Here is a 21,242-nt window from a genome sequence, read left to right on the forward strand (position 1 = left end):
TTAATGAAGGAAGATACTTTGCCTGTAAACTGACCATTGATCAAAGTGATCTGATATGTGATTGCTCCAAATTGCATCAAATTGAGCACATATTCTAACTGTGGTGTCTCTTCAGGTTTTTATTTTATGTCTGTTCTCTGAACATTGAGATGGCACCTTGTACTTTAAACTTGGATAAATAACCCTTCAGATGCCAGCCTTGAGCAAAACTTGTGTGTGAAGCATCTCAAAAACCTTTGTTTTATCTGTTACATCAGGTGTGTGGCCTTTTCACCTTAATCTTAATTACTGCAGTAATTTTTAGGTCACCCAGTTGTTCTCAGCTGGCATCACTGATGGAAAAGGGGGTCGGTAGCACATTCATGCCTGGAGTAGAAGTGTTGTATTGGGTTTGCTGGTGGAAAAGATTTGGTGGCCCAAGTGGCTTATTTCCCAGAAAGGGCTAAATTTGGAGAAACTGCCACTGCTGTAGCACTGAGCTCCCTCAGCTCAGGAGTTACCTCTGAGTGGAATTAATACAGAAACACAAGACAAAAGTGAAACTAGCCTGGGTTTCATTTTGAAGACACTGCCCAACTCTGTTTATGCTCAGCAATAACACAGTCAAATAGCAGGATCCATCCCAACAAAGGTGTGAAGGCCAGGGAATTAAATCCACAGGGCTTTGTGATAAATGGGAGCAAATTCTTGCTGACTGGAAGGCTGGGAGCTTTAACTGAAGTCTTTAACGTGCCTTGAATTGGAAAGGCTTCGGAATCGGAAGAGTTGCAGGTTTGTGTAAACCCTCTGAAAACATGGAATATAACTTAAGTCAGGAAGAGCTGTCAAAAGCTGGGAATAAAGCCTGTGAATTTCTCCATGTGTGTACAGTGAAACGCCTCTGTAAAGATATTTAAAAGTGCAAAATACTTGCCGTAACTCATCAGAGTGCTGGTGTCTGTTGAAAAGAGTAAACAAGTGTCACTTGTGTGAGGTGTTACTGGTTCTGCCAGCGAATGCTGGTGCCGGAAAGGCTCTAGATGCGTATCTTGGGGTGCGAGAACATCAGGTGACAGTTCTGTGCACAAGGCTCTGCAGGCATGGGGTGGCTTAGTGCCTGGTCTGCAGGGTGGGTTTGGTGCCATGGGCTGTGGCAGCTGCAGATGAAGCTGTTTGCTCACAGGTTTGTGCAGTGTTGGGTCAGCTCCTGTTTCCTGATATCAGCACAATCCATTCCTGCCAGGGATATTCCCGTGCCCTGTCCCCCTCAGCCCAAGGAGCTCTGTGGTTTAGGGCATGTGACGAGTGGGAGTCAAAAGGAAGTTCAGCTTTTTGCCTGTTACAGTTTTTGTGATTTTTGTACCTACAGTGACTTCCTGTTTTTTTTTTTAATTTGTGTTTTCTGCGTTGAATGACATCTGCCCATACTCAGCCTTTAAATTAAAGTATACAGCTATGCCCCTGTGCAAATGCACATTTATAAAGGTAATTTTTTACCTTTAAGCACTATTTTTTGATTTGAGCTTTAGCACAGAGTGCCTAAATGACCAGGGACCCGTGGCTGTTGTCAGAGGGTTTCTTTTTTGGAAATAAGCTAAACACAGCAAAGAAACTGAAGAGGAAATGCAGGCAAAGGAAACATAACTATAGACATAACCTTTTTCCCTGTGGTAGTACCATGGGAATGCTATAGCAGGTGTTTAAGTGGAGATTCTAGATAGTCAAACATCTTTAGAGGAAGCTTATTAAAGGCGTTTCAACTAAGCTAATGTTTTCAGTCTTTGTGACTCCTGTGATCTCTAAATCCTTCAGTGACTTCAGCTGTAATAAAACTTCATTTAAACTTTCTGTCTGAACTCCCTGCTCCTCCACAGGAGTTCTGGGCTGGATGAAACAGGAATGGTGGAAAACGACCTCATATCAAGCTCATTAAGTCCAGTAACCTCAAAGAGCTTGGCTTTGAGAGCAGCCCAGCCTGGAGACAGCCTGTCTGATCACCTGCTCAGTGAGCAGGGGTTTATAAGCCTCTCCATGTCCAAAGGCAAAAATTCCGTGGAAGTGTTTTGTCTGGAGGTCTGTTATAAACCTGGTCTTCACTACGTGATTTTACAAGAGAATTAAGCAAGTGGAAATCCAGAACAGGTGAAGTTAAGTAAGTGATGTCAGCTCTGGTGAGGTGGGTGACGTTGTCCATGTCCTTCATCTGGGCACAGGTGTGGAACCAAAGGATGTGTTTGACCACACACCTGGTTTTTAAACCTTAATTTCCCCTGCAGTGAAAGAACCAGAAGCAAAAGATCCTGGTAGAATTGCCATTTCAATTCTGAAATTGGATGTACCAGATGTATCCAATACCCTAAAGTACCACTTTGCTCTTTAATCTGTCTTTGTGCTGTCTTTTTGACCATTCCGCCAGATTTATGCTGGATTAAAGTGACCATGTACCCATGGATTTAGGGACAGAACTACAGCAGACCCTGCCTTTATGCTGTTCAATTACCTAAATGCTCTGCAAGAAACTGGAGAGGGCTGCTGCTCCGCCGTGGTTTTACCTCCTTGGTACCAGGAAAATACACTGTTAGTATTTGCTTGGATATTTTTGTTTTTCCATTGCCGGCTGAGTCTGACCCCCTTTGAGAATCTCTGCCCTAAACAGTCTTGCTCATGTCATTTTACTGCTGTTATTGAATATATTGGTATAAAAATGGTCAGGCCAAGTTCTCTTGGTTAGTCCATAAACACTACAAATACAGATTCTCCTTCATTCACTGTATTTATTTCAAATTTGCCTCGCTGTAAAACACTTACTCTGGGGTTGCAGCTTTACTGGTGGTTTTTAACATCCTTCCCTAGGCTTTTTGGTCTATTGAGCAATTCCAGCTGGCAGAGGAGAATGGAGCACTTCCATAAGTGTTCCCACGATCCACAAGTAAGGAGCATGACCTTGTGACCATGTGCCAGCTTTCCTTCCTAGACATAAGAGATAACAGGAGATAAAGACAATACTTGGGAAGAAATCCCCTGCCTGGGCTTGGCTGCAGGAGCTGGGCAGATATATGGGAGTTGATGCCTAACTGCAGAGCTGGAATATTTTGCAAAGCTGATGTCCTATAACATGAACTGGATGAGAAACAAATATATGATCTCCCCAGCCCAGGCTGTAAATATTTATCTTTTGCTGGTGAATGGGCAGTCCCTTTAAGAACAGTTTCATTATGGGTGTCCACTAAACTGAGCACTCCCTCTTTTCCTCATTCCTAAGGCATAGCTTAATTGCAGGAAGCTTTGCTTCCTGTTTCTGCCTGTCCTGGGAGCTGCTACTTTGAATAATGTTATAATGGAACTGCTTTGGTACTGAAGCTGTTTTTAAATAAAACTTTTGGGGCTTGGCAGAGCACAGGAGGTGAAATTAAAGCTGAGCTTGTTGTGTATGAGTGGCCAGAAATGGCAAAGAGAAAAGGGAGGGGAGGAGCAGTGAAAACAAATTGGCTGTGCTTCACCTGACTTGTGATCAAAGGAACTTGTGCAGATTTTGGGTGCTGTTAGGCCTGCAGGAAAGTGTCTGTTTGTATGTCTTGGTGAAAAGGAAGCTAAAGGTTATGACAGGATCATGGCTCAACTCGTCAAGTGTCTGTGGTAATGTCTGGGGCACATTTTCTGATTCTGAAGTGAAGTTTAAGGGTGGTTTTTGTGTGTCAGAATTGGTGTGAGACCTGCTGCAATGAGCCCTCTGGAGAATGTTGCTGTGATTTCTCTAAATAACTGAAGTCTCTGGTCTCAGATACAGGGAGCTTTTGTAGGAAGACGGAAATAGTAGACCATGCCTTGTGTGTGTTTCATTCTGGTTTCCTGATAAAGCTGAAGGAGGGAGAGAGAGATAGAGCTCTGTATTGGAATAGAGTTTGTCTTGGATACTGGTTATCTCAAGCTGATCAGTGGAAATGAGGAAATGTTAAACCTGCTTTGGGAGAAGGAACTTTCAGTTCCCTGCCCAGGTTGTTGTTGGGATAGCATGTAAAAACAGCACATTAAACACACAAATATTGGAAGCAGTTTTTGGTAAGGACCAGACTCCTTTCCATCAGCTGCATGGTGTTAAATTGCAAGTCAATAATCCTCGATCAAATGTACTGAATTTTATTTGTATTAATGCAAACCATGCTGCTGCTTAGGACTAGGAACTGTATCCTGTATCAGAGGAATCAGCAAGTTCTTGTGTGTGTGGGATTTGATGTGTTACCTGTACACGTGGTGACAGGGATGTATGTTCTTGTCCCTGCAGAGTGACCAGCAGCTGGATTGTGCCTTGGATTTGATGAGGCGTCTGCCTCCACAGCAGATAGAGAAGAATCTCAGTGACCTTATTGACTTGGTGAGTATTGGATGCTGTGCCCAAGAAGTGGCCGTGACAAAGGTCTGGTATGCAAGAACATCTCGGAGGTGTGGTGGTTGGTTTGTCCCCTTGTCTTTTGCCAAGGTTGAACAAACAATTGTCTGAGCAATGTCAGGAATCTACATGTTTATTCTGGGCAAGCCAACAGGTTGTGTGTGCAGGGACACTTAGGGATGAAGGGTCATTAGCAGCTCTCTTGATGAACTTATGACCAGGTTGGAGGCCTGCTGTTTAAACTTGGAACAGGGTTGATGCAGGCACTGGTACCTGGGTATTATCTCCTGATAAACAACCTGCCTGTGTGCAGCTGTAGGAGGAGCAGTGGCCGTGCCACCCCACGCCCTTCAAAGACACTTCTGAGAATGTGTCAGAACACTAGGGATCTGGAGAACACCCAAATCTAGTTATAATTTATGCCCTATCAAGTATTCTTCAGTCCAGTGTCAAAAAAACCCAACCATCTTGTGCCCGAGACCTGTTTTACTGCTTGTCCTGGAACTTTTGTTCTCCTAGAAAATGCTAGTGAAGAAAACAAAAAGGATTTCTAGGCTCATTACAAGTTGCACAGGATTTAGTTGCGCATCCTGTGATGTACATTTGGGCTGTAATTGCCGAGTTATTGCCAACTGCCCCTTAAAACTGTGTGTGGCACAATTGCCTCTGGAGTAACTGAAGGTATTACTGAAATATGGATTAAATCTATACAGAACCTACAATTGGGAAAACTTGTTTCTATTGTCCGGTCTAAATACATGGCTTATTTCTGACCTAAGCTTCTAAATTTGTGCAGACAGGACATTGAGGCTGGAACAGGGCTGTTAGACCTTTGAATTAAGCTAAAAGCTTATCTCCGGTGAGAACTAAATCCCTTTTCTGTTGCAGGTCAGAATTTTGTGTGATGGTGACAAACCTTGCCTGAAAGACTCTCAAAATCTGATGGTGCTGCACATAGCAGCTATTTGAATTAGTGCCTTTTAATTAAATAGTTTAAATTGTGTCTGTGCTGTTTGTCATCTCTGTGTGCAAGAGAGCAGCTACTCACCAGGTAAAAGTTTGGTTGGAGAGGTCTGTTCCTAAATGGTTCTGAAGCTGGTGTTGGTAAACTATGGTCAAAAGTTGTGACTGACGTAAATTTGTTCAAGTCCAAGTACTTCTTTTACTTACATAAGCCAAGGTACAAGTAAGAAAGCTCTGGGGGTCAGGAAAGATATTATTCCCTGCAGGAAGGGATTATTCCTCTTTCTTGAAACCATTCAGTAATTGGCTACATCTGTGCCATGAAAACTCCCGGCAACCTAAAGCATCACTTTTGTGGCTGTTGCTGGAGGTAGGACACAAGTAACTAAATCACAGATATGATCTGGTGGGACGTGGTTGGTTTTCTGATGAAACTGGGAGGACTGGACGATATCAGGGTTTGAGCAGCTCCCCGGGACCATTCAAAAGAAAGAGTTGTTTGGGGAGCCATGGGAAGCTTGACTATGTAATTGCTATGAGGTTTTTTTAATGACTCAGAAAATTGCTGGGTACCTCTAAATGTTGGAATTACTTTTGGATGGTGCTCATTAGTGCTCTACATGCTTTCCATCAGCAACACGCTTGCTGGGCTTCTTTTCATATTGCAAGTGTAATATGAACCAGACTGGTTTGATGCTTGTTAGAAGGTCTGTGTGATTCCCAGTCATTGCAGTCCCCTCTCTGGGGTAGAGATGAAATAATTTGTTAAATCCAGTCCGATTTCTTTATTGTTGAGGCATATGTAGACCTGTTCTGCAGCCACTCTCAGCCTGACCTCCTGAAGTCTACACTGCTTAGGCAAGAGCAGTGTACGCTCTGCCACCTGTAATAGTTCCAAAAACATCATAAGCCAGACTCAAACAAATAGTTTTTTGACCTTTTTTGGCAAATTTCATCCAAACCTTTACAGCTGATGTTTTGATTCTATTTCCTGTGCCATTACCAGACAATAACTGCCTTGAAGTAAAAGGTCAGACTACGAATGCACGACGAGGATGAGCAGGTTTATTAAACTTGGGATAGAATTATAAAAGATAAACCCTGACTGCTGGGTTTCCTTGCTTCATTACACTGCCCTGCTGCAGTAGATGTGAAACAGAGGCTTGTGTCAATTTTTTGGTGGGAAGTTTAGGTTATCACTTGAAGTCTGCTTGCAGCTCAGTTTGCCATAGTCTTTTTATAGGACTTGATCTTCAGACTGAGGATTTGCTACTTGCTTAAGATCCATTGAAAGGAGAGAAGATGACTTAGAAATGTCTTTGTATGTAAAATATTTTCCAAAACTTACACAGTGAGAATCTCTATAGAATCCCAGAATGGCTTTGGTTGGGAGGGTTCTTGAAGCCCATCTCATTCCATCCCCTGCCGTGGGCAGGGACACCTTCCACCAGCCCAGGTTGCTCCAAGCCCCATCCAACCTGGCCTTGGACACTTCCAGGGATGGGGCAGCTACAGCTTCTCTGGGCAACCTGTGCCAGGGCCTCCCCACCCTCACAGGGAAGGGTTTCTTCCCTGTATTCCATCTAACAGTTTAAAACCACTCTGGCAGTTTAAAACCACTCCTAGGCTGGTATTTCTGCTGGGAGGGATAACCACACTGAGTTCCCTCCCTGAAGTCCCTCTTACTCCATCAAAGCCATGTTCTGCTGCTATTTTTTCATAAAAGAGCATCTTGGTGCCCATCTGAATACATGGAGTGTGTGCAGGACTGTCCAGGACTGCCCCCAAGTGTTGTGCTGACAAGGGAAACGGTCCAAACTTGAACATGAAGGAAAAGGGTGGGTGGAAAAAGAGAATTTTTGGGTCACTGGCCCTCATCAGCCCAGACACTTTTCATTCATTAGCAGAACAGTTTGTGGTTTGCCCTTTCACCACATCTGTTGTTGCGTTTTTCAGGCTGCTGGGTCTTCAATTAGAATTCATTAGAGACCTTGTCAGTCACAGCCCTCCTGAAGTCCTGCCTGAAAGAAGCTGTGCTGGAAATGGGCCTTGGCGTGGAATGCTCTGCTTGGTATTCAATTAGTCATTACTTGTAAATACACTGCTCCGAGGATGTAAATTACTTGTAAATACACTGCTGTCAGGATGCACAACTTCGAAGGAGTTCAAAATCTCTGCAGAAAAAGTTTGGTGTAGGCATGTATCCTTTTAAGGACAACTAATTTAAATTAGAATAATTTTTCATGGAGCTCCTCTGGAAACTGGGAGCCTTGGAGCATCTACCTCTGGGCCAGGTCCGAGCTGTAAGGCAGTTCCCATAGGAGAGAGGAAGGTGATCACACTGCTCTTAAATGGGTTTGTGAGGGTGCTTCAGATCAGAAGTTGATCTTGATGATCCTGGAGGTCTTTTCCAACCTAAGTGATGGAACTTGGAACATCGATCTTAATTGTGTCGCGTAAATTCTGTGTCACCTCCTTATTGCCTTGCATTGCCCAGGAGTTGCTGCTGTCATTACACTGTGATTCTCATGGAAGTCAGCTGGGAGTCACATCTGTTCTCATCCCTTGCTGAAAGGAGAATGTGAGGATGTTCTCTGGATGGAAGTGTTTCTTGGTATCAGGAAGAGGTTTTGTTTGGCTCATGGAGGTCACGCTGCAGTGACATGAAGCTGAAGGAAGGAGTCTGGTAGAGTTCACTTCTGAGTGGCCCAACAGTTTACCCTGGAAGATCAGAACAGTCCACGGGAATCGTCCTCCTGCTTCCTTTCTCTTAAGATCAGTTGTACAGTAACTCAGCCCCCAGTACTTTCGGCTGTGTTCTCTCCAAAAGAAACCCCAAAGAAGGGATCAGATTTTGGACAGTGCTGCTGTGGAGGATCCCTTCCTAGGACACCTTGGGAGCACATAGTGGGTGGGTGAGTGATAGGTGGGGTTGCAACCTCCAGAATCCTTTTGGGGTATGTTCTGCAAGCACCTTCCCTGAGGTGTCACAGAGAGCTGCATCTTGGAAAAGGTGCAAAGTGGATTTATTGTGCCACGTGCAGCAAATAATGGATCTGTGACAGGGTTGCCTGGATGGCTTTGACTTGAATGTGGAAGCTGATGTGCTCTCAATCTTGGTAAAAGTTAAGCAGGCTCCTTTTGCAACTACAAATTCCTGCTGAGTGTTTAATTTGGATGTTTGCCTGGGTGTGTATAATATAAATTAGATGGAATATCTAGCTGACTTGGGACAATCATATGGCTGGCATGGAGTGGGGACAGGGAATCATCCTCCCAAAAAGGACAAGCAGGTACACCAGGAGAGTGGGATTTGCTCACAGCCACAACTTTGTTCCTCTCTTTTCCCAGTAAGACTGGTATTGAAATAACACTCGTTCCCAAAAGTGAAAGCTTTCTTGAAGAACACAACCAATTAATGCAGTCATGGAAGAATTAAAGTGAGACTCCTTCAGAGACACAGCATCAGTAACTTTACTGGTTATTTTTCAAGGCTCTGTTTGCAATTAAAGATCTGGGAGGTGATCAGCTCTGCTTTCTCATCGCAGGAGAATGCTGAAGTATTTTTAGGAGAATATGTTGCTTTTTAGAAAATCCAAGTGTGATGAATCTTAAAATGTATAAACTTATGATTTTGAAATATTTGAACACGAATCAGGGCCTTGCTTACCCACAGGCAAGTCCCAAATCTGCTTGTGTGCCTTTAGTGAGTGAAGATATATGAAGTTAGAGAATTTATTCCCAGGCAAACTGTATTGCTTGGGCTGCACAGACCATAAAGAACATGAGAATGTGACTGTAGCTTTTTGTATTTGGAATCCAAGAGCCTGAGCAGTGTGTGGCATCGAGGAGAGAGATAAAATAATTGAATGCAGATGCCCAGCTCAACATCTAGTGAGGGTGGGAGATGTTTAAAAAAAAAAAATCAGACCCAGTGGGAGCTGAAAAAGAAGGTGGTAGAAGTGCATTGACAGCCCTGTAGACTCAAAGCTGAGGCTGCTGTTCTCCCTGGACTTGCTGACCTGTGGGGTGGGCTTCCAGCCACTGGCAGTCAGGTTTCTAACATAAGTATTATTGGCTAAAGGAAGGGGCTCTGGCTCCCTGAATAAATTTATGGTGGTTAGGAGCCAGTTTTTTCATTTGGTGAGTGGCTGTAAGCAGGAGCTTTTCCAGCTAGCAAAGATTACCTCTGGATATCTTGATGGTAATTGGAGATAGCAATTAATATATGTAAATTGTTAATGTAGTGCTTGGCTTAGAGCTAGCAGCCCCACTGACTGGCATGAGGATGGAAAAGGCAATTTCAGTTCTGGCTTCATATCACTTACTCTTTCTATTTTTAAGCTGTTTTGTCTTCCTGGCTCCTGCCACTGCACTGCTGGTATTAGAGACCCTTAAAATGTATTTTTAAATATCTTTTGAAGGGAATGTGTGTGAGGATCACTTGGTGAGAGTGGATCCTAGTTACAAACCTACCTAACTATGGTTAAGGATGAGGGGAGGACGAAAGCTGATATGCAGAAACACTGCTGAAGAGAGTATGCCCTGCATATCCAGAAACAATTGAAGGATATCTCCAACACCAGCTGGGCTCTTGACAGAAATAGTCAGGCCTTCCCAAGGTATTGATACGCTGTGATGGCTCCTGGGACTGGGGCCTGGTAATGAGATACAGGAGCCTTCACCTGCGGGTCACCAGTCACCATCCAGGGCACTCTGGCTGGGCCTGCCAGATGGCTGCCTTTTGTTTCTCCAGATGGGGAATCCAGCAAAAGCCCTATTTTATCCAGGAAATCACAGGAAGAAAGCCAAGGATCCTGTTTCATGAACGGTTGTCACCTTTTTAAATGTAGTTCCTCGAGCTGAATTAAAACATTCTGTAATTAATATGACATCTCTGCTATGACATCTCTAACTGGACAGACCTGGGTCTGCAGCCTTGTTAACGCTTGTCTTTTTCCAGAAAAGCTGATTGGTGTAATTTTGGTTTTGCTAATTCTTGCAGTGCTGGAATTCACTGTGAATCCAAGAATCAAGCTGAGCTGTTTCCAGCATCAGTTACATCTGATCTTGAACACAAAAGTCCATTTAAGTGTAATTTAATAAACAAAGCTTGATGATCGTGTGGCCTTTGGACATATGATGGATCAAATTAAGATTTAGCGATGTGTGGATTTGTGGGAGTGACTTTACTAGTGGTTTTAGGCCCAAGCTGAGTGGAGCCAGGCTTCCTTCTTGAGTTTCCGCAACATCCGTTAGGCCGGGTCTGTGTTCAGCAGGAACAGGAAATTCTGAGGCTGTGGAATGACTCAGAAAAATTGTAGTAATATTTTACTACATGCTGGCCCAGAGGGGAAGAATCTGAGCTGAAGGTGGGTTGTGTGCCAGAGGGGTTATTTTGCAAAAGCACCAGGGCACTTCCATGGGCTCTTCCTTGTGTTGGAGCAGTTTCCCCAAGTGCTGGGAGCAGTGGTTCTGTCCTTCTTTAATGTTAGAAGTTCACATGCAATTGAAATACTGGCTTTCCTATTGAGATGTGGCTTTTAATTAAAAAATGCTCTCAACCCATGCTTGATCAGATACCTGCATGTTGCAGATGCAGATTCAAAACACAGATGGATCTGAGTGATTTCTTGCTTATCTCTTGAAGTTTGCTTCATCTTCCCAGAATTATAGAACTGTTTGGGTTGAAGGGACCTTCAAGACCATCTCATTCCACCCCTTGCCATGGGCATGGACACCTTCCACTAGCCCAGGTTGCTCCAAGCCCCATTCTGAACCTGGCCTTGGACACTTCCAGGGATCCAGGGGCAGCCACAGCTTCTCTGGGCAACCTGTGCCAGGGCCTCCCCACCCTCGCAGAGAGGAATTTCTTCCTAATTTCCAATCTAAACCTACTTTCAGTTTGAAGCTGTTTCCTCTCGTTCCTTCTGGCTCTTAAAGGAAAAGACTATTTCCAAGGGCTGTCACACTGGCAATGTTGCTGTTTCAGTGGTAGATATGACTCATTTCAGTCAAAGCTCTAGAAGAAAGCAACAACCTGAGTGTATTTGTTGAGTGGTTACTAAGCCAGAATATTAACTGTCCCGAGTGTGTAAGGTGCAGAATTTGATGTAATTCAGCCTGATCAAAGTAAGGACAGGGAGTGTGTAGGACTTGGAGAGCTGAAGTGTTTTCTTCTTTCTTCTATAGATTTTTTTTTTGTTTGTTTAGTCATATTTTAAAAAACAATCCAAACCCAATTGTTCAGTTGGTAATAAATTCCTTTAACCACAAGATGAGTTAAGAAGGAATGACTGAGGTCAGCAACTCCAAAAAGTGTAGGATTTCCACTTTGGCACAAGTGATTATTTGTCTTGATAGCAGAGCAGTTCACTTAATTAAAACACTGTCCACATACCTGGGTAGCTCTGCTGGAGACTAATGTTACCCAGGACAAGAGAATCCTTGTTGAACACGTAGCAGAGTGCGCTGTACTCACTTCTCACTGAGGTTTTCTTTCCTCTGTACTACACATCCATTGTATGTCTCCTTGGAAAATAATATCCCACAAGCACAGTGCCCTGTTGCTTCTGAATGATGCTGCTGTTCCTTCCAGGCTGGACCCCCAGAGACCCTTCTTTTTTCTCTTCTGATTTACCTTGAGGGTGATCTCACTTCGTAACTACACACACAGCCACCAGAGGAGATGGTTGAGAGCTGATTTGGGGAAACACGGCTGCGTTGGGGCCCAGAGGACCAAATTACATTAATGTAACCTCTAACTAAAGATACCAGCTGCAGATTGTATTCTGCATTTGATCTTCCACTGATGAGAGTGGGAAAAACTTGTGTCAAAACAAAGATGGGAGCCCAGTCTTTGCTTATAAAACAACCCTCATCCCTCCAGTGTTTGCATCGCAGTGCCATTTATTTATAGTGTGGTGATGAATTGGACAAAATCACTGCTTTGGCATTTCAGCTTGGCCTGAGGAGTGGGTTAATTTTTACGTTTCTAAATTTGAGTCAAAAGTCCCTGTTGAAGACAAGTACTCTGGCACTTAAGTGCATTTTGGCTCTTCAGTTAACACAGAAGAAGCTTGGTAAGGACAGTTAACAATGCAAATCCACTGTTTCAGGCTGAGGATCAGTTGCCTTTTAAACAGAGTTGTCTCTGCTGGGATCAGAAGATAAACTGAATTCTGCAAGAATCTGACTGTGCACAACAGTCATTTAAATGCTTTAAGAAGATTCAATACTTGACATGGAGATGAATCAGCCTCGTGAACATGGAGCTGAAGTGTTTAAAGCTGCAAATTACCTTGTTCAAATTCCTGCCTTTGCCTTGTAAGCAGTTTCCCAGAGTAGAAGAGTGCATAAATCTTGTAAATTCCTGCTTAGGAAGTACAGCAGCTGTTGAAAGTTGATGTAAGAAATTATATAAAAATTATGTTCTTGGGGTAACCACGCCAGACTTGGATGCTTTTCCAATAATTACAATTACACAAGTCGTTCCATCAGCTGGAATATCTAGTTTTTTGAAAAAATACTGTTGAAATTTTCTAATATTTCCAAAGTAGATGAGTGGGTTTTATTGTGAAAGAAGGAGAAAATAATAGATTTCCTGGAGTCCTGTAGAGTGTACCAAGGAGACAGTGGATATAGAGCTGCTTGTTACAATGGAGGATTATAATACACTGCAGTATTATATTCTAGGAAGTGTATGACATAATGCACTCACTGTTAGGGCTGTAAGAATAAGCACAGCCCTTAGAAATTGGGAAAGTGACCCTACTCTGGAGTATTTGTTGCCAAACCATCCAGAGATAAGTTTAGTGTGGAAATTCAGTAGATTGCACCTTAAAACAATGTGTTTGATTCCTTCTAGTCCATATAGAATTGTGCTCTCCTGCTGAGCCACGTTTGAAATTCCACACTGGGCATGTGCTGTTCTTAAAAGAAAATTAAATCTAAAAGTTATTTGTGTGGGGTTTTTGTAAGGGTTGTAAATTCAACTTTTCTGCAGGGGAGTCGACTCTGCCTCGAGTTTGGGGTTTCTTGTGAAAATGCTTTGTGTGTATATTTGGGATTGAGGAATTGCACAGCGAGACCTCTGGTGCTCCCTCCCCACTCATGTAATGGAGGGATTCCCAAGGAAATGAAATGGAAACAGAACCTGGGGGAAACGTCCCTTTTCCCCCAGTTCTGTTTTCATCATGATTACTCATCCTAAACACAGGTCAGAGTGTTCCTGGACAAGTCTCTCTGTGCTGAGGGGCTCCTGGGCAAGGAGCAGCCGGGAGGAGGGGATATATCCCACTATCACCCTTGGGAACAGGCTGGAGCACAGCTCTCGGTGCTCAGGTGCTTTGGGGCTGGTTGTGTTGCACCTGAAATTGGAGCAGTGTTGTTGTGGGCCTGAAGAGTCAGCCCAAATTAATGGTTGATGGGGAAGAGAAGGAAGGGACAAAGTGGATCCAGATGGGCTCACAGAGACATCGTTTCACTGAACTTGTGCCACGACTGCTGATCTGGATCAGCTCTGGGGAGTATCAGGGTTGTCTGTTTGCAGGAAAAGGAAGGATTTCCTGAAAAGCTGCTGCTTCCTGTCCACTTGTATTTACCAGTGAAGGTGTTTTGAGGCTGCTTCAGCCAGGGCTCCAGGTATCAAGTGATGAAGTTCTCAGAGAGCATTGAGCTGTATCTAAACACTGATCTCCTTGCTCTTAGTCTGGGCTCTCCAGGTCCCCCTCTTACCATGTTACAGTGCATAGAGACCGAAGTAACAGTGCTCAAACTAATATTTCAGCTTTTTCAGTACTGTTGGTAACTTTACCAACCATGTCTTGCTTTGCCTCTTATTTTTATATGTTTACAGAGTGGTTGTGTGGGTCAGGTGTTGCATTCCTTGCTGGCCATATCTTAGAATCATGAAATGGTTTGGGTTGGAAGGGACCTTAAAGCTCATGTGGTTCCACCCCCTGCCATGGGCAAGGACACCTCCCACTACACCAGGTTGCTCCAAGCCCTGTCCAAGCTGGCCTTGGACACTTCCAGGGATGGGGCAGCCACAGCTTGTTCTGTCATTTGCTGTTTGTGGGTTTTTTGGTCTTTCACAGTTGCATTGGTTTATGTGTCCCTGCTTCCTTTGATTATCATCCTCTGTATTTATTGCTTTGTACTTGGGATTAGGAATATTTTTGTTTCAGGCATTTTGATCTCTTATGTCCCATCTATTGCATTAAAATAGTTTCAGGGCTGCTGCATCTCAAATTTGTTTTTTTTCTCCTCTAGGCTTTTCCTATGTTTTCTTTTTTTCTTCTTCCCTCCCCTTTTCAGTTCTTATGAGTTGTGACTTTATCACTTCATGATTAATCTTACCCTTGATTGCCTTTTGTCCTCATATTCTCAGTCAGGTTTTCATCTCTACAATTTAGAGTGAAATGTAGAAGAGATTCCACACTTGTTATTTCTATTATTAATTTATCAGCACATTGTCACCAATTTATTCAAGAATTTACCAGTTGTCCTGTGATCCTGTTGGGAAAGGACCTCAGTGGGATCATAGGGTGTTTTGCTTTAATCCCTTTCTCTTGCAGTGAAATCTAGAATGTTCTTCCAACAGGAAATACACAGTACATTATTTGTTTAATAATAACAGCTCCAGGAATGATTTGTTGATGGTCCCTGCCATGCCCTGAAGTCTGTGCAGGGCAGATGGAGTCTCATCCCTTTGCAGGATGTCCCAGCTTCTCTGCCATGGTAAAAGCAGAGCTTATCTTTCTCCACATGAAGTGCAGGGAGGCACCAGTGGGTTCTGGACCCGTTAAAATCTACCTGTGCAGGAGATGTGTTGGATTTTACATGTGCACACACACGGACACGTGTATTTTTATTACCCAGCATGGTCCTGTTTGGCCACCTGCCTGGAAATTCTTGTAAACTCGACCCAGAGTGGGAACTTGGGAAAAACACACTGCAGCGTGTGGATGGCGTGTTTCTTTAGCAGCTCCCTCGTTTCCACTCCACTTTAAATATTTACCTTTATCCGTCAGTCCTGGACAATCACTTTCCCGGCCGCTTTGGCACGTGGTGAATGTGGAACGTGTATATATTGAAGTGAGCTGGACCACACCAGTGGTTGGGTAATTAAATCTGAAATTACTGGAGGTGGGAGCATAAGATTGTGCTGTAACTTAAGTGCAGCTTAACCTAAAGAGTTTTGGCTTTGGGGCAGATGTGGGCTGTTAATAACACAATCTGTTCTTAGGGATGCCAGTCTCTTTTAACCTCGACGTGTTTCCCTCTTTTTCCTCCCTGTGGTTTCTCTCCAAACCCACAGGTCCCGAGCCTGTGTGAAGATCTCCTCTCCTCTGTGGATCAGCCCTTGAAGATTGCACGAGACAAGGTGGTAGGAAAAGACTATTTACTGTGTGACTACAACAGAGATGGGGACTCGTACAGGTGAGCTCGTACCCCAAGCAGGGCACTGACTGGTGCTTTGTAAATGAGAGCTTTGTACAGGTACTGCAGGCCCTTCTCGCTCTTATTTCCAGCCAGAAAAAAATCAGTCATCTAAAGATTTAAAGCCTAAAATGTGCTGTTATTACCTTGTTAAAGGGCTGACTGATGTATTTCTCTTTGCTTTCTGTATTCTGAATTAAAACCAGTCGATTCTTCAGCAGAAATGACTGGGATGGCCTTGATATGAAATAAAACATTGCAAGGTTATAAAATCTTTGGAATGGATAATGACAGAAAAGAGATGATGCAAGCAGTTGGTTTAAACAAAATCATCATCTGCTTGTACAAAACAGGGTGGATTTGCCAGCTGGGAAAGGCTCTTTCACTCATGTTTTGCAAGGGATTGACTCTGACTTTGGACTCGATGTCACTAGTTCTGTTTGAAAATCTTGGCCCAAGTTTTTAGCAAAGACAAGGAATTCCTGTCTACCAAAATAGCTGATTTATCCTGAGGACTGTAGACAAAACCAATGAAAGTATTTGAACAATATAAGCTGTCTGTAATTTCAATATAATTAGTTTTGAAGTAGAAGGGGTGGTAAGTACCATGGAATGGTACAATGAGGTTTCAGTGTTTTGGCTGCCACTTTGAACAGAGTCTCTCTGTGAATGTTTTTATCCTCTGCCTTGCCATTGGGATGATGATTTTTATTTATTTTTTTAATTATCCCCTCCCCTTTTTTTGCATTGCCTGACTTTCCTTAGTGGCTGTAGTGACAGTTGCATAATCCCAAATATTTAATTAAGAATCACAAACTTATAGTCCAGAAACCTTTGTGAATATTCGCTTTTATTCTTTCCCTTAACGAAGGGCTGTGAGGTATATGACCCCCATTCATCTTCTGTCCTGAGTTACCAGCTCAGCCAAACTGCTGCTTCTGGGGGTGATTGTGATTGTTCCACCTGATGTGGATTACACAGAGAACATGCTGAGATTCATTTTGTCCTAGAAACAGGAGGAGAAGAATGATAATGGATGCAGAGTTTGACAGTGCATTTGGATTGTGGCTGTGTGTAAATCCTGATGAGTTGTTTTAAATATGACGTATTGCAGATCTTGAAGTAGCAGATCTTGAAGGTGAAGTGTCACGTTCTTTAGGGCACTTGTTTAACATTTAAAATTATTGGAATCTTCTACGAAAGAGCCTGGTGCCTCCTAAAAGCATTAAGCTTTTGTGTCTCAGTTGGTCAGATCTACCTTAGCAGCTACATGCACTTAATCAGTTCTGAATTAGTAGATAAAATATGATTTTACAGGGTCTGCTCTGTAGCCAAGAGGTACCCACACAGCTGCAGACCCTCTGGAAGATGCCAGAGGAGGGATTAGGTCCTGAATTTCTTGTGGATCTTTCAAGAGATACTTTCTCCCTGAAGTTGTGATGTTTCTTGCAGTCCCTTTGATCCTATTCAGGCTTTTGTTGTGAGCATCCATCACCAGAGTCACAGGAAACTGGCAGAGGCACTGGTTAAACAGGAATGTGACATTCTGCAATCACTAGTAACCCCTCCATGTTTAATTAGGACACGTGGCAACCCTTTCTCCAAGGGTAGTATCATATTTGCCTCTGAAATTTGCTCCGTCTCTTTCCGAGAAGGCATTTAAATAGTTACAGGGGAGCAGGAGGAATTTGGTTTTTAAAATCACTTTGAAATTTTCAGGACTTATTAAGTAATGAGGTTTAAGAAAAGCTGTTTCATTTGTTCCTATAGAACAGGCATCATGTGTTAATTGCTGGCATTAAAGATTCCTGTTCTGTTTGATTCAGACATTCTGGATTGAAGTGATTCTTCCTTCTGGAATTGATTGGTCCCAGCTCTGTTTCATGAAGCAAATTCTTTCCTTCCCCACACAGCAGAAGCCTTTGAAAACCAGCCCCACTTCCCTGTGCATGTTAATCCCATTCTATGCCTGTGTCCAGACACTTCTTCGTACCTCGTAAAACCTGCAGTTGTTACTGGGAAGTGGCTCTTACCCTAATTTAACCAATTAGCCCAAAATTCTCTGTGTTTTTAAAAGCTTTTGATATTTCCACAAACATTTTTCAGAACCACACGCTCGATTAGAAGTCCCAAAGAGTCCTGTTCCCTGCCTGCAACGGGTTCCATCCCCAATTCCCACATACTCCAAACCAAACCTTTTCTTCTTATTGGACAGGTTGCTAATTGCATTTCTTTTAATGTTAATCCAAGGATTTCAGACCATTCTGTGGACAGCTAAGCAGGAAGTTGGGGCTGGGTAGTCAGACTTTCTCACTGGGATTCCAGTTTTATAGGGTGTTTTTTCTTGAGTGGCTTTACAATTTGACTGGGAATTTGATTGGAAAAAAGCTGCTGTGGGAAGTGAATATCTTAATGCTTGGCCCATCACAGTTTAGTCTTTCCTCATATTTAGGCAGACTTGATTTTGTCCATGTTGAACATGGATCAGATTAGAAGATGGACTTTTGGAGTCTCTCTTGGATCTTTATAAATACATAATTTTAATTTTTTTCATATTATGAACTGCTGCCTGTGGGAGCAGCTTTTGGGGCTTGAAGTTTCACAGGTACTTCTGGAATCTTACCGGAATAACAGAGGTTTGTGGAGGATCTCAAACAGCCACAGAATCCACATTGTGAAGGCAGAGCTTTTATTAATTATTTTTTTTAATATTAAACTTCAGGGTCCTGACTTTGTCCATACATATCCACTGAGAGTGTGTTTGATCACTCTGTTAAATGGAATCCTTATGGGGAATTTGGTGCCAACAACACTGAAACCTGTTAGCTGAAACAAAAACCTTTCTCTTCTAGGGAAATTAGAGGTCTGACTTTGGAAATTTAAGTGCTTGCCCATCTGTCTTTCTTCAAATAGCCTCCAGTTAAGTGTTTGAATGTGTTCTGAGTGCTCTTCCACAAGAATAAAAAATACAGGGTTGTGTCAGGAGCTTTTTTATTGGTAAAGTCGCTGCTGGTTCCAAGTGGAATGGGTTGAAAATGTCACAAAGTGCTGGCTAGAAGAGTCTGTTCCTAGACTGCCCTTAAATCCCATTCTGAAGCCTGAGGAGGAGGTCTGATGTTTGCAATGAAAGTGTCTTCACCAAGGTCCTGCAGGAGTTCTCTGCCCACCAATTGGTTTGGGGATCCCACCTGATGGAAGTAGATGAGCCATTTGGGAATCCTCAGGTAGCACCAGAGGGAATTTTTGTGTGAATCTCATCCAGATTTCAGAGATTTTAGGTAAAAGAATGAAAAGATGGGCTGAGAGGGGATGTCATCTGTGTCTGTCAGTGTCTGCAGGAAGGGGACAGAGGATGGACCAGGCTCTACTCAGAGGGGCCCAGCAATGGGGCAAGAGGAAATAGTCAGAAACTGATGCCTGGGAAGTTCCACCTGAACATGAGGAAGAACTTCTTCACACACACTGGAACAGGTTGTTTAGGGAGGGCGTTGGGGGAATATTGTTTAGGGAATATCCCTGGAGATATTCCAGACCCATCTGGACACAAATCCAGTGCCATGTGCTCTGGGATGACCCCGCCAGAGCAGGGAGGTGGGACCAGGTGAGCCACTGTGGTCCCTTCCAACCACACCCATTCTGATTCTGCGCTGTAGCTGTTGATTATTCTCCAATGCAACCACATTTTAGGCAACTGTTTAAAATCACGGGATTGTCGAGGTTTGAAAATCCCTCCCGGCCCATGGAGTCCCCCCTGTGCCCCATCCCCACCTTGTCCCCCACCCCAGAGCACTGAGGCCAGGCCTTCCTTGGACACCTCCAGGGGTGGGGACTCCACCACCTCCCTGGGCAGCCCCTTCCAATCTCCTTTCCATGGAGAGATTCCTCCTGCTGTCCAACCTGAGCCTCCCCTGGCACAGCTGGAGGCCGTTCCCTCTCCTCCTGTCCCTTGTTCCCTGGGAGCAGAGCCCGACCCCCCCCGGCTCCCCCCTCCTGTCAGGGGGTTGCAGAGCCAGAAGGTCCCCCCTGAGCCTCCTTTTCTCCAGGCTGAGCCCCCCCAGCTCCCTCAGCTGCTCCTGCTGCTCCAACCCCTTCCCAGCTCCGTTCCCTTCCCTGGACATGCTCCAGCCCCTCAATGTCATTCCTGAACTGAGGGGTTCAGAACTGGACAGAGTATTTGAGGTGAGAACCACAACCTGAAAACATCACTCTGGGTGGACGTGACACCATGATTTAGCTTTTCCTGGGGTCTCACCTTTGGAACCAGATGTGGTCAGGAGGAGTGAAGGGAGCAAAGCCGAGCCTGGTCTTTGTGCTTTACATCAAACACGTGTCAGAACTCACTGCCTTCCTGAGAAATGAGTAGCAAATGGTTCCTGAGGGAAAACCCTTCCATGGGGTCAGCATTAAGACCTGTCTGGGGCGTTTGGAAAAGTGAGGAGGTACAGGGTAGAGGTACGTTCCTTTAAACCAGCAGTGATATATGTAGGTGGTTATTCCAAGGGGAAATGGGAATTATAAAAGCCTCAAACAGATGGGCAAAGGGTTCCATTAATCTTTTAATACCAAATCTTTCATTAAGAGCATGAAAAATCTCTTCCACTCCTGCAGAAATCACAGTAAAACCTGCAGCTTTACAAACCCTGTTAAATCCTTCAGACTGTTCAAAGGGTTTCCTAATGTTATGCTGAAGGTAGAGTTTATTTCAAAGCAAAATAGTGGAGAAGAATTTGGGCCTTAATTGTAGAGAGCAGTGTTTGGCTCAAGTAGTGTCAGATCTCAAATAAACTTATTTTTATTATTAAAACATCAATATTATTAAATAATAATTTTATTATTAAACGTTAAATTTGCATGAAAATAATTTCATATATTTGATGTGGAACAGCTGAGTTTTGGGGGTCAATGTCCCCTTTTTGCCAGTGTTTGAAATCACAGAATATGTGGAGTTGGAAGGGACCCACAAGGATCATCGAGTCCAACTGGCTGTTGACGGTGCAATTCTTAACAGGTAGACTGCTCTGGGCACTTTCTGGGTTTTTTTGGAAGTTAATCTGTGGTCAGACCCACCAATATTAAACCTCTCAGAGCCACAGAATATCCTGAGCTGGAAGGGACCCACAAGAACCATCGAGTCCAACTCCTGGCCCTGCACAGGACACCCCAGCCATCCCACCATGTCCCCAAGAGCGTTGTCCAAGCATTTCTTGAACTCTGGCAGGTTTGGAGCTGTGACCAAAGTTTGTCTCATTGTCTGACTGTGTTTTTCTTGTCTCCTTGGCAGGTCTCCATGGAGCAACAAATACGACCCTCCCCTGGAGGACGGTGCCATGCCATCGGCTCGCCTGCGCAAGCTGGAGGTGGAAGCCAACAATGCCTTTGACCAGTACAGAGACTTGTATGTCAGTTCTACCCTCCAGAGCCCTCTTTCTTTGTTTCCCTCAGCGGATGGGGTCTGACATGTGGTCCCTAC

General features: G+C 43.8%; 1 protein-coding gene across 4 annotated transcripts in view; it reads left to right on the top strand.

Moving 5' to 3' along the window:
- CAPZB (capping actin protein of muscle Z-line subunit beta) overlaps window positions 1-21,242 on the top strand; it is a 67,285-nt gene that overhangs the window by 19,613 nt on the left and 26,430 nt on the right. For all 4 annotated transcript variants that reach the window (XM_027693115.1, XM_027693116.1, XM_027693117.1 and 1 more), the window contains exons 2-4: window positions 4,262-4,351; window positions 15,651-15,772; window positions 21,054-21,167. In XM_027693115.1, the coding sequence (XP_027548916.1) occupies window positions 4,262-4,351; window positions 15,651-15,772; window positions 21,054-21,167 (326 nt within the window). The remainder of the gene's footprint in view (window positions 1-4,261; window positions 4,352-15,650; window positions 15,773-21,053; window positions 21,168-21,242) is intronic.

Source organism: Neopelma chrysocephalum, unplaced genomic scaffold (genome assembly GCF_003984885.1).
Source record: "Neopelma chrysocephalum unplaced genomic scaffold, ASM398488v2 Primary Assembly neopelma1_90, whole genome shotgun sequence".
Lineage (NCBI taxonomy): Eukaryota > Metazoa > Chordata > Aves > Passeriformes > Pipridae > Neopelma > Neopelma chrysocephalum.